This window comes from Panulirus ornatus, chromosome 16 (genome assembly GCF_036320965.1).
Source record: "Panulirus ornatus isolate Po-2019 chromosome 16, ASM3632096v1, whole genome shotgun sequence".
Taxonomy (NCBI): Eukaryota; Metazoa; Arthropoda; class Malacostraca; order Decapoda; family Palinuridae; genus Panulirus; species Panulirus ornatus.
Genome location: NC_092239.1, coordinates 31,825,405 through 31,838,515, shown reverse-complemented (window position 1 = coordinate 31,838,515; position 13,111 = coordinate 31,825,405). Strand labels below are relative to the sequence as shown.

At 45.7% G+C, this 13,111-nt stretch overlaps 1 protein-coding gene across 6 annotated transcripts in view; it reads right to left on the bottom strand.

Moving 5' to 3' along the window:
* The window catches only part of LOC139754211 (cell adhesion molecule Dscam2-like), a 543,290-nt gene that overhangs the window by 14,624 nt on the left and 515,555 nt on the right, over window positions 1-13,111 (bottom strand). For all 6 annotated transcript variants that reach the window (XM_071671457.1, XM_071671454.1, XM_071671455.1 and 3 more), the window contains exons 18-28: window positions 11,515-11,681; window positions 11,199-11,330; window positions 7,878-7,972; window positions 7,486-7,697; window positions 6,435-6,616; window positions 4,621-4,767; window positions 4,058-4,213; window positions 3,171-3,334; window positions 2,317-2,440; window positions 1,098-1,239; window positions 625-752 (exon numbers count right to left, since the gene is read on the bottom strand). In XM_071671457.1, coding sequence (XP_071527558.1) covers window positions 625-752; window positions 1,098-1,239; window positions 2,317-2,440; window positions 3,171-3,334; window positions 4,058-4,213; window positions 4,621-4,767; window positions 6,435-6,616; window positions 7,486-7,697; window positions 7,878-7,972; window positions 11,199-11,330; window positions 11,515-11,681 — 1,649 coding nt within the window. The remainder of the gene's footprint in view (window positions 1-624; window positions 753-1,097; window positions 1,240-2,316; window positions 2,441-3,170; window positions 3,335-4,057; window positions 4,214-4,620; window positions 4,768-6,434; window positions 6,617-7,485; window positions 7,698-7,877; window positions 7,973-11,198; window positions 11,331-11,514; window positions 11,682-13,111) is intronic.

Below are 13,111 nucleotides of genomic sequence, written 5' to 3'. Positions count from 1 at the left end.
GTCACTGTGCTGTGGGGCGCGGGGGATAGAGAATGGGTATTGGTAGGGGTGCTTACTGTTCTGAAAGGCATTGTGGATGGGAGGGGTTGCAAGAGGTGGTCACTGCACTGAGGTTCGGTGTGGTTGGGGTAGGGGGTGTAGATGGTACTTCCTTACTGTAGAGAGGAGTGGAGGGTGGGGTTAGTTAGTGGGGTTATCACCCGTAATGTACACATGTTCATGTTTTTACACTTACACACACACACACACACACACACACACACACAGACGTAAAACTGCCGCCCTGTGCAGTGTAAATAGGTGATACACATCACCACACACGTATAAACACACATATATGCACTTACATAGAAATACATGTAGCACATGTTAATGACTTTGTATCTCCATCTGCTTCTCTCTCAGATTCGAGATGAGCCCAAGGGTGACAGATAGGAAATATATGTGATAACAGATCATATCAATGTACTGTTAAGCGCAGTAGTATATACAGTGATCGCTACGGTCTACCCTCTGCCTCATGGCAAGATCTCATCCTAGGTACTAGTATGTGGACACCTCTCTCTCTCTCTCTCTCTCTCTCTCTCTCTCTCTCTCTCTCTCTCTCTCTCTCTCTCAGCTCACCCATGACGGTGAGGGTGTACAGGACGTAGTCAGTGTTGTGGCGGTTGGTGGCGTGGCAGGAGTAGTTGGCGGAGTCTGAGCGTTGGCAGTCTCTCAGCAGAAGCCCTCCGTCAGGTTGTGGCTCGTACCTGTAGAAGGCAACACCCGGTCAACCAGGGGTTACTTCACCACCTCCGTGTTGCTCATGTGATATGTATATATGAGCATATGAGGCCTTTTTCTTCGTCTGATCCTGACAAAGCAACAAAAAAGTAGAGGCTTTTCTTTGCATGTCTGAGAGGATGTCGTCGTATTTGACCTTACCAAGTCATTAGGTACCACAACATCAACATTACCACATACCGGCAACTTAGAGCTAGATAAAGTCTCGTGAGTAGACTTGTAACAGTAATGGGGGCGTGCGTATAGAGAGGTCAGACCGTCCATCCTTTATGTAGAGCTAGGAGGAGGAGGAGAAGGAGGAGGGTTTTTACCTTGCGACTCGCGTGACTGGGGCGTTGTTACGCCTCCAGGTGATGGTCGGTGTTGGCTGACCGACGTGAGGACAGTCCAGCACCACGTCTGTTCCCTGTGGCACCCGCACCTCTCCTCCCACGCTGTACACCCCAGCACCCACTGTCGCACGTCGACACCATCACCAGCAGGAGGAGGAAGGCGGCGTGGGGAGGTTAGAGAATGTAGTTAGTATTCATGAGTATGCATAACATGCATAATGCATATGGATGCATACATACATACATCATGTTAAACGCTCATAGAGAAATTTTGTATGTATATTGCTGATATTTCTCTAGATGTGTATCATACACGTTAAAGTACATATGTATAATATAAATAGGCAATTTTAGATAGGTAATTACAAGCGTGTGTGTTTGATTCGGGCGATTTAAGTGCTATGAAAAGTGTAGTGTGAGTGTTTCTGGCGATGTAATTATGGTACAAGTGACATGACAGTAAAATGTGTCCCTAAGATAAGGTACACATGAGTGACATGACAAGTGTAACACATGTTTACCTTAGGTGACATATGTTTAAGTAACGTTTAAAACGTAAATCGTGTGACCTGCAAACTGTACACGACCTATGTGATAAATGCGTGACCTTAATGACACGAGTTTGACCTTGATGACCTTAATGACCCGTGGCCTGGTGAACTTACAACTCAGGTGAATAATACATGGCGGGGATTGCATGGTAATGACCCTTAAGGACGTGGATCCTAATGACGTGGGCATGACGTAGTGTGTCCTACAGGATCTGTAAAGTATTTGTTTATGTCTGTTTATGACCCAGTGTGACGCATGTAATTTTAGTGACACAGCTGTGCTGCGTTGCCATACATGTTCGACCCCAGTATTGACTGTATGTAACCCAAGGACATGAGTGTATAATAGCTTTAAATATACGTTAACTCAGGAGTGGTATATAGCACACGGCATTTGTATGGCCCAGTTAACTTGTTTAGGACTTGCAATATCTGAATTTGACCTTATATGGGTCTAGATAACCCCTATATGAACCTCAACTACAGTGACTCGTGTATGATTCATGTGACCTGTTATATATCTGTTGACCAATGTATAACAAAGGTCACACAATGACCTTGTATCCCAGTGATCGAAGACCGACACACTGTCGCATTTTTCAACGATCTCGTGACCTCCTGAAGAAGGACGTGCGACGATAACCCACCTGTAGGGGAGGGCGCGGCAGACACCACAGAGGAGGCTGGACCCTCACCAACCCTGGTCGCTGCCGCCACCCAGAACTCGTATCGACGTCGTGGCTCGAGATCGGAGACCTCCAGCCATCTTGTCTGGAAGGGAAAAGTACCTTGGGGGTACAACATAGCGAGGCCAGATCACGGGAGACGTGATGGTCTGTGTCGAGTTTACTTGCTGGAAGACAGTAATAGGAACCTCTGTTCCTCACCTATACAGATGGTGATGGGATAATAAAGCAGAAAGCCACATGGCAGTACGTGGGAAGGATAGACAACAGAGGAACTGGTGGTCGAGGACGAGGTTATTTGCTTGAGTTCAGTAAAAGGTCTCTATATTCCTAATCTATATAGATGGAGACGGGAGGGTAAAGCAGAAGGAGAGTGAGGAATATATAGATGGAGACGGGAGGGTAAAACAGAGGGAGAGTGAGGAATGGAGTCTTGCAAAACAGTGATAAAGGATATTTCTGATGTACCTCTTGTATAGTGCCGTGTGAAATTTACATTAGATTAGACAGTTTTATTCGGGGATCATATGAGATTAGGTAGTATTACGTGGAAGTTCTAGGATTAGGTAACGTTAAGTGTGGTTATGTGAGATTAAGTATCCGTCAGTACGATGATGGTGATAAAGACCACTATGATAGTGAAGATGAAGATGATAAAGACGGTGAGGAGCAATTCCCTCAGTGATGGAGAAAATGAAGAGAATATGGTTATGATAATCCTGACGAGTGTATCTTGTTGATTATGACGTGTTGGTGACGGGTTGATGATAAGGATGAGAGGGATATTAACGAGGGGTATTAACGAGGTGACGTACCTGTGGGGGAAGGATTCTTCGAGTCGTATCCCTGTCTGGTGGAGCCCGGATGTACAGGATGTACTTGGTGATGGTGCCGCGGGCTCTGGTGGGCGCTGACCACGTCACCAGCACACTCTGAGCGCCGGCCACCACCGCCTTAATTCTTGCAGGTTCTTGTGGTACTGTATCCCAGGGTTAGAGGTAAACGCGCCACGTTAGTATCGGGTTTGAGAAACATTACTGGACGAATGGAACAAAGTCGCCAAGTGAGGTGATCAACGCCAACACGTTGAGGATTTTGAACATAGATAGATGCAGGATTGTTATTAACGTGAAGGTAAACAGGAGTCGTCTCACATGGGCCAGTTGGCCTGAAATTTCCTACAATCCTGTGTACGTGCAGTTACTTGATGTCATAAGTCATTTGATATAGATTGTAAGTGTTGTGTTTTGTTTATTCTTATGTACTGCAAGAGAATATTTTAAATTTTTCTTTAGTGTCATAAAGTGGAACATTTAGATGAAAAGCGATGCTACTTGTTCTGTCGTTTCGTCGACACATGAGCAACAGTGATGTAGGGATGACCTGTCATTGATCTATGGTTTACTGTGGTCTGGATTCTTGCCTACCATGAACACAGGGTCCACTGCTCTTCCTTCATAACCTACTCCCAGTTTCCAGCCTTCATCACTCTCTCTCTCTCTCTCTCTCTCTCTCTCTCTCTCTCTCTCTCTCTCTCTCTCTCTCTCTCTCTCTCTCGTCTTATTATCGCTTCCTCTCTCACTGTTCTGTTCTGTCTCTTTCTCTCATCCCTCAGCTCCCGTACTATGCACCTTCTTTCTTTACTGTCCCATCACTAGTCTCTGGTCACATCAGTTCCCCGTCCGCTCCTGCCTGTCCTCACCGTCTTCCTCCGTGGCGCAGTTGACAGGATGGGAAGCCACTCCAACCCCTGCGCTGGTTGCTGCCGCCACCGTCACCGAGTAGTTGGTGTACTGCTGAAGGTCGCCCACCGTGGCGCTCTGGCCATTCACGATACGAGATTCTCCCGCTGGTAGACCTGAGGAGGTAAACACACGCGCACACTCGTTAGTAGCTTTACCCTCAACTCCTTCCGTATATCCTATGACCAGGGCAAGACATGGAGTCATGCAAATACCCGTAGATATAAATTAACTTCTGCCAGCGTACGGTCGACCATCAGAGGTTTGAGGTAAGAGTGAGGTGGTAATCTGTTTAGACACATGCATCACTCACTTGTGGTCGTTCTCAGGGGTGTGGGCGGACGGTCTGAAATTAACAGAAGACCTCACATAATCTTTCATCTGTGTAGTCGTCCACGGAAGTACAGGAGACGACTACAAGTGGACACAGATGTACACGGTACCACTCTTACCTACGTGGGCGTCCACTGGGGGTGCAGAGGACGATCTAAGTATACACAAGTATACGGTGTACGACTCTCACCTGTGTGGTCGTCCATGGGCGTGTAGGTGAGGGTGTAGGTGGTGATGCGTCCGTGGGTGAGGGCGGGAGGGGGCGGCGTCCACGACACCTCCAGTCGGGTGGAGGTCAGGGCAACACAAGACACGTCCTGCGGAGGAGCTTCCGGCACTGTGCCGCCCAGGGGACGGGGGGGAAGGAGAGAAATCACCTGGTTATTCCAGTATTTCTCAACTGGTCATGTATTGTGTGATATCTATGGTCGGCTCTGTACTGATGTTTGCAAACACTCTCTCTCTCTCTCTCTCTCTCTGATATTGGGGTATTCACCCAGTCGGTCAGTCTTTCTGTCGTAATTTTGATCTGGGGAAGAATTCAGCAAACTTTTGCTTCTCTTTTGGTTCCCAGCAACACACAAGTCATAGAGGGCGCTGGCAAGCTCTCTGTTCAGCCAGTGTAGCTTTCTCCATCTCCCACCGTAATACCTACACCGTCAGAAGAACCTTTCTATGTTCACTGTAGCAGTGACCAGACCTTTGTTGTTTCCCTAAAGTAAATTGATAGGGCTTTCATATAGGCTCTGCAATTGAGATTTCTTTTTTCTTCTACGCAAACAACTGGTGTTGTTCTCGACTCGTACGTACAGGCTGGGCTTTGTTGTTCTCCATATGGAATGGGATAAACCTTTTGTTTCCTAAACATTACAGGAATCGCCTTATTACTCTCGAGCTACGCTAACCAGGCTTTTTTGTATCTAACAAGGTACTTGCTTGGCTCAAGTATGGACACTATGATAGAGGCCAGACCTTGCTGTGCTATGGTAGAGGCCAGACCTTGCTGTGTTATGATAGAGGCCAGACCTTGCTGTGTTATGATAGAGGCCAGCCCTTGCTGTGTTATGATAGAGGCCAGCCCTTGCTGTGTTATGATAGAGGCCAGACCTTGCTGTGTTATGATAGAGGCCAGCCCTTGCTGTGTTATGATAGAGGCCAGCCCTTGCTGTGTTATGATAGAGGCCAGCCCTTGCTGTGTTATGATAGAGGCCAGCCCTTGCTGTGTTATGATAGAGGCCAGCCCTTGCTGTGTTATGATAGAGGCCAGCCCTTGCTGTGTTATGATAGAGGCCAGCCCTTGCTGTGTTATGATAGAGGCCAACCCTTGCTGTGTTATGATAGAGGCCAGACCTTGCTGTGTTATAATAGAGGCCAGACCTTGCTATGTTTCTGCAACACTAGCCAGACCTCTACACCACTAGCCAATTTCTACCATGTTTCTGCAACACTTGCCACAACTTGCTATGCCCGCCAGAACATGAACTAGGCTTTTCTTTGTTCCCTCAACAACACTTCATAGTTTTCGCAGCTCAGAGTTTCCCCTGCCTAAAGTTTACAGCGAGTTGCGTTATCCCAATTATATATCGCCGGTGAAGTTAGCAGAGCAAGAACTTCTGTGCCTAACAAGGTTTAGCACAGTAAAATTCCACAACAAGGCCACATCACACGCATGACATATCTGTGCGAGTCAAAGAATCAGAAAGATTTAGATATGAAAGAAAATGGGTCGAGGTGGGTTAGTGAGAAATGTTGATGAAAGGCCCAGAATACTAGAATGTGTCACTGACACAGGTACATTGGAAGCTTTGAAAATAGATCAGATGAGTTCATGAGTGAACATGGTTTAGTGTGCTTGAGAGCTGCCTTGTATGAACCTAGAGGCTTAGAGAACCTAGAGACCTTACTAGAGACCTTACCTATGCCTTACTAAGGAAGACCTAGAGACCTTACTAGAGACCCTATCTATGCTTTACTAAGGACCCTACAGCGTTAGCTGGGCCTTACCGTCCTCTAAAGTGGTGGCAGTCACCTCAGTAGACAGGGGTCCCGGGCCTTTGGCATTGAAGGCTTGAAGGACGAAGATGTATCGGGTGAACCTCTCCAGCCCCCCCACCGTCCACGTCTCCTTCTCCGCTCCCGTCACGCCCACAGTGTCGAAGCTGAACGATCGCCCGCTAGACATTGCCCTGGGGGACGGAGGGGAGGCAGGTGGTCCTGGTTAGTTGAATATATTAGGTACTGCTGAGCGGAAGAGGAGGAAAAGAGAGAGAGAGAGAGAGAGAGAGAGAGAGAGAGAGAGAGAGAGAGAGAGAGAGAGAGAGAGAGAGAGATTAAAAACCTAGGATGAAGCTCTCAAGTTAAAATGTGTTTTAGATCTCATTTTGTGTTCTGCCTTCAGCTCTGGTATGAGACTAATTATGACGTTTGTTGTGCTTTCCTCACGTGAAGTCAAGTACGAGCGGTAATTAACTCTGTCGCAGTTTTCAAAATCTGAGAAACAGTTTTCATTTCTAGATATGTTTAGATGATTTCTGAAGGTTGAAGGATGTTTATCATCCTCTCTGATATTAGGTTTTCGGTTCATTTGTGTTGCTGGTGTGAGGTATCTGTTGTGTTTCGTGTATGGCCTTTGAAGCTGTGTTTTATATGTTTGTGTAGAAATTTTGCACATGCTTGTTGAGGCTTAGATGTTTGCTTCTTACGTAATTTACTGACGGTGGGTCTGATGTTCAGTCTTTTACGATACTGAAATTAACTCGAGAGGATGAGTTAATTACAAATTTTATATGTTGTAAAGTGGGGCAGATGTACAGGTGGGTCTGACGTTACGGACAGGTGTGGTCGGTTCAAGTGTGGATGGACAGGTGTGTTAGACTCAGGTGTAATGAACGACAGGTGTAGTGTTGTTAGGCGTAGAGAGGGACAAGTGCGGTAGGATCAGATGTGAACAGGAATCGGTGTGTGGTGTTTTCAGGTGTGGAGAGGGACGGGTGTGATGGTGTCAGGTTTGGAGAGGGACGGGTGCAGTGGGGTCAGGTGTGGAGGGGGTGCTCACCCATCTAGCCTGTGTCCTACGTAGTAGCCCAGCAGCTGACCGTTCCAGGTGTCGGGGTCAGGAGGCGACCAGGAGAGCTGCACCTGGCGGGGGCTCATGCCCACCGCCCGCACGTTGATGGGCGCCGCGCTGGGGGCCTCGCCCTCCGTCCGTAGCGTCAGGGGCTCCGACGACGGCGACTCTCCCACGCTGTTGACGGCGACCACGCGCACCTGCGACAGTGGGAGACATTCATGTAGTTATGACGCTGCTATGGTGGGTGTTAAGTCTTAACACGAGGATGGTATTCAGTCCTATTCAGAAGCCAGAGGTCTGGTTGAGGCCGCTGCTAACTGGTAAAAAGCCAATTACAGGTCAGAAACCTCCGACCTGGAAGCTACCACACCACTTGCCTGGTACACTTTAGCTGGCATGAGGTCATTAAGGACGGCGGAGGTGCTGCCACCTTCTGCCCGCATCTGGCGCACGTTCACCCCGTCCCATGACCCTGCGGGGGCAAGACAGAGATTATTAGTGACCTTGACAGGGGTCAGAGTGCTCGGGAGTGATAGATCATTGAGGATATCAAGGTATCTAGGGTCACCTCAGGTAGTTTACCATAGCACTCGGGTCACCAGTAAATGGTCACGAGAGGGAGGCAGGTCAATACATACAAGAGAAGCCATTTATAGCACTGAGGTCATTGGAGTTCAATAAACCATCAACGGATGGAAGGTCAACGGGGCCAGGGGTCTGCTGAAGGTCAGGGAGGAGACTAATGGCAGGTCAACAGGATCAGAGAAGCTGTAAAGGGTTACTCAGATCATCTAGGTCAAGAAGGTCATCCATGTTGACCTGGTTATAAGTAGGTCACTAGTTTCAGAAACCACCACATTGAGTGAGGTCAGCAAGATCGAGAATTTTACCAGAAATAAATTCATCATATGAGTATATCTTTTCAGAGCCAGAGGTCACGAGACAGAGCCGTGTGAGTCCGCTGTATCAAACCGAGGTCAAGTGAGAGGTACAAAGGTCGAACGTCACACAGTGTCACTAGTGTGGACATATGAAATGTACAAGTATCCTGGAAAGAGAGGATTATTTACAGTCGCCATTAAAGGCGGTAGAGTTTAAGAAAAATAGATGTAATAATTACTGTAAATTTATTTGAGTAAACTTCCAACCAGACGACCTGAGGAAAAAGGCGCCTTGTCCTTTGTACCACTGGAGGTCGTCCAGAACTACGTGAGACGTTGTACTGCACGTCATGTGCACCTAGACACATACATACATCATCCAGGGTGTATCTCTTCCTCAGATATGATTGTACCTCTCCTGTCCCTCTGACCAGGTGTGGTTGCTGACAAGTGTTTCCTGACCAAGTGTTGTAGCTGATAGGTGTGTCCGGACCTGACCAGGTGTTATGGCTGACATGTGTTTTCCCTGACCATGTGTTGTGACTAGCTTGGCTTGTCTTATCCTAGGAAATGAGACAGACTGCTCTGGAATATAAGGTGTGAACGCTTTTCTCTACCGCCACCTAAATGGCGTCCATGGTATGGAAAGATACGTTGGAGATATAACAATATGTGCTTGTTATGTTTCAGGATAATTATATCCACCAATCAAAAGCACGAATTGACTGCAGATGCTGTACACAGCCAGGTGTGTTGTTGAAACCATCCGCTCCTAAGCTAATTATCCTTCCCTTGGTTATTATGACCAGTCAGGACAATATGACTATGATGAAGGACTGGAACATGCTCAAGGATATTAGGTGCGAGGTTTGGGAACTTGGTATAACACGTGAGCAGATCAGATGAACCAGCAACATCCATGAACAGATGTACAGTAAGGTAAAGAAACTTTAAATACAGGAAAAAAATAGAAGCAAATTTATAAAGTAATGATCTGTACCCAGGAAGTCCACTTGTACCTTCGAAGTCGACCAACTTTTGCTAAAAAATATCCCATTAATTCTGGGTATCATCTGCTAATTATTTTTCTTTCTTGATAATCACTTATTAGGTAATGAATGGCGAGTAGGATGAAGGCAGGTGTCGAAAACTATATTTTTCCGTTAAGCTTTCCAGATTTATTTTAATATCATTATCAAGTCAAAAAAAAAAAAAATGAAAATAATGATTATTAACATATTATTAGAATTGCTACTAATACTACCACTTTAACTACTACTACTACTACTACTACTACTACTACTACTACTACTACTAGTAATAATGATAATGTGCATCGGTGAGTCGATGAAGTTTTTGTTATGTTTGTGCTGTGTGTGTTGGTTACTGAGGACATCTGATGTCAAAGTGAGGTGTGGGTAAGTTCCGCGGGCTCTCAGTCCACAGTGAAATCTGGGTCAATATGTCCAAAGAGTTTCTGCAGCAGTGAACATTGTGTTGGTGAATCCGTAGACTTGTATGTGATTCATGTTTCATCGTTTAATTATCCAACAGCAAGATTTATTCGTGACCGTTATTAATCTTGGAGTTAATACGTAATGGTTCTTAATGCCATGAATATTATAATTAAGATTATCATATCAGTTTGGCAGCAGCATTATAACACAGACGTGCTTTAAGGCACTGGAGATGTTCAAATGATGTGTGAATCTCGTACGTAACACTGTGGTATGATGGCTCGGTGAGAGAATGGGTTTTAATAAGACTTCCTCCCCTGGTGGAAGAGATAATGTACCTTATATAATCCAGAAGTAAGCATTATGCTCAGCTTTGTGACAGTTTTGGTGACTGGATGTTGTTTTGCTCACATATGTAACTGTAAAACTGAACAGTTTGAACCTAGAACTTTAGCATGATGATAGACACATTGCTTAGTTCCACCACTTCGTACAAGTGTAAACTGGTTTAATGGAAATCACCCGCAATAAAATCACGTCCATGCTGCTTCCCACATCAGGAAAATTGTCGTTAAAATCCTTGGGCGAGACCGCGTTTTATCTTCTGCGTATTGTAGGCAACATTGGAATGTCAGCAATCATTCAGTGAAACATATCTATCATTCAGTGTTACAGAACCAACAGTTTTTTCTTCTTCTTTTGCGAGTGAATCCATTTAACAGGAATGGCGCATCTGAAACTTTTGTCCTTTTTGATGATTTATCTCACACTGAAGTGGAAGAGCTTGATTTAAGCTGCGTAAACATTTGTTGAAGTATTATACATATGGTGACAATTTTCGTAATCTTATGGGCATACTTGTTACTGTGTAATCATACCCTGATGATTAACTCTCTCTGGGGTCGAGTTCTCTTTGTGAATATCTGTTCTCAGATGTGGATTGCATAAAATCAAAGTATAGCTCATGATTAACGGATTTCCATGGTAATGGGAGAAAATAGAAATGAAGAAAACGAAGTATATCAGGTCAGCGTCATATACGCCAACGTTATGGGAAGGTTTAATTATTGGTTGAGTTAGACGCTTGGTCAACAATATTCAAGTCCAGTCAGTGGCCATCACGTATTGAAGATTTTGCACTTGCGACCAACTAGTTTTAGAATTAGAATGGTCTCGCCGCGGAAGGAGGGCAGATCTGGATTTTAGAACGGAGGTAAAGGTGTAGAAGTAAGCTACTGGAACCAGAGTAAGTATGGTGGGCAGGGAGTAGAGTTCTAGAACATATCAAGGGTAAGTGAGCTTGGTGAGGTAGGAATCGGATCTGACGAGAGATTGTGGGAGAAGACACCATCGTACTAACCTGTCTGAGACTTGAGATGGAGGATGTAGTGGGTGATTGGGGTGTTGGGCGAGGGTGGAGCAGCCCAGGTCACTGTGGCTGACCTGCTGCCCTCCCGGGTCACGCGCAGGTCACGAGGGGCTTCTGGAACGTCTGGGAATAAAGAGGAATAACGTCACCAGTGAAGGGAAATCATTGTGTTGGTTTACTGAGTCATATTAGATAGATAGATAGATATAGATAGATAGATAGATAGATAGATAGATAGAGAGAGAGAGAGAGAGAGAGAGAGAGAGAGAGAGAGAGAGAGAGAGAGAGAGAGAGAGAGAGGACTTACCCTGGACCTTGAGTTCCATGTGGTGGGTGTGGCTGCCGTAGGTGTTGGTGGCGGTGCAGGCGATGACAGCTGAGTCCTGTGGCGCCACATTGCTCACCCGGACCTCCGCCCGCACGGCACCTGTCCCGCCCTTGACGCCCGTCCCTTCCACAACCTCTACGCTGTACCTGTATGTGGGAGGGAGGGAGGGAGGACGTGGGGTTAACACCCTTTGTACTGAAGGGATGACGTAAGTTGTCCAAACTAGGGATGACGTAGATGTTCGTCAGAACTAAGAAGAGTGAATGAACTCCAGACAAACTTGTCTCACTTTTTGAGGACGAAATTTAGCTAATTAGTTACATTCACGGTATGACGTAATAGTGCAGGTGAGGAGGGAGCTCAGAGTGCAAACTTATTTCAATAACTTGCTAAAGTTCACCGGATCATTTACTGCCATATAGCTGGTCTACAGTCTGACTCTGACCCGCAGATAAGGTCCGAGGGTGACTCTTGACCTGCTGTTAAGAGTTCGGTCAGTGATGATACAGTGTATAGAACAACGTCCGTGGATTCACCAAGACACTAGACACTAGGCAGTGTTGACCCGGATGATGGTTTAAGGATAATGCATTAAAGGTCTTGATCGTCTATCGTTTTCATTATATACTTGTTGGTCTGAGGTCTCTTCTTTAGCGAGTTATTTCTCTCCTTAAGCTAAACATCATTCTGATTATCCCTTCTTTAATTTCCATGAACTTTAGGTTGGGTTCAGGCATGAGTCTGGTACATTTCACTCGGTGCTCTTATCCCTCAGGCTTTTCAGCCATATTGGATTACTCTGCACCTCAGTCGTGAAGGTGTGTGTGTGTGTGTGCAGAGTGTTGTTGTAGTGCCAACAACAGCATTCATGGGCATTACCTACACCAGATTCAAGGCATCTTGTATCTTGCCTCTTTCCAAATGTCATTTTCTCTCATTACACAAATTTTTCGACTTAGTTTTTGCCAAAACTGTTGTTTTCTCGTACCTTAAACACACAGTTTATCCTCGTCCTTTTAGCTCGTCTCACTTCCCCTGTCATGTTCAGCTTCGGAGTTTTTAACACTATCAGGTGTCTGGTCGTACCAGAGGAAGCAAATAACGCTGGTTACTGAGCGATCGTTCGCCCGAGTCTCCTGGTCACACAATCTTCAATGACTTTTTCCTTCCTTCTTTCTTTGTGTGTATGTAAATTTCAGTTCTCTCTCTCTCTCTCTCTCTCTCTCTCTCTCTCTCTCTCTCTCTCTCTCTCTCTCTCTCTCTCTCTCTCTCAGTCTGTAATTTTTGTTTACCTGATGCTTCTCTGAATTCCATACAGCACTGTAGCTAAACTGGCTCTCCAGGGTGAACGATTATGTACAACACTCGAACTCGGCTGACACACACACACACACACACACACAAACACACATATATATATATATATATATATATATATATATATATATATATATATATATATATATATATATATATATATAAAGTGCAGGAGAAAAAATTTGAGGCAGGTTGTGTCAGTGGTCGCTGGGGTCGAACACCTCGGGAGGCTGGTGACAGCTGACCGGACGGGGAGTAA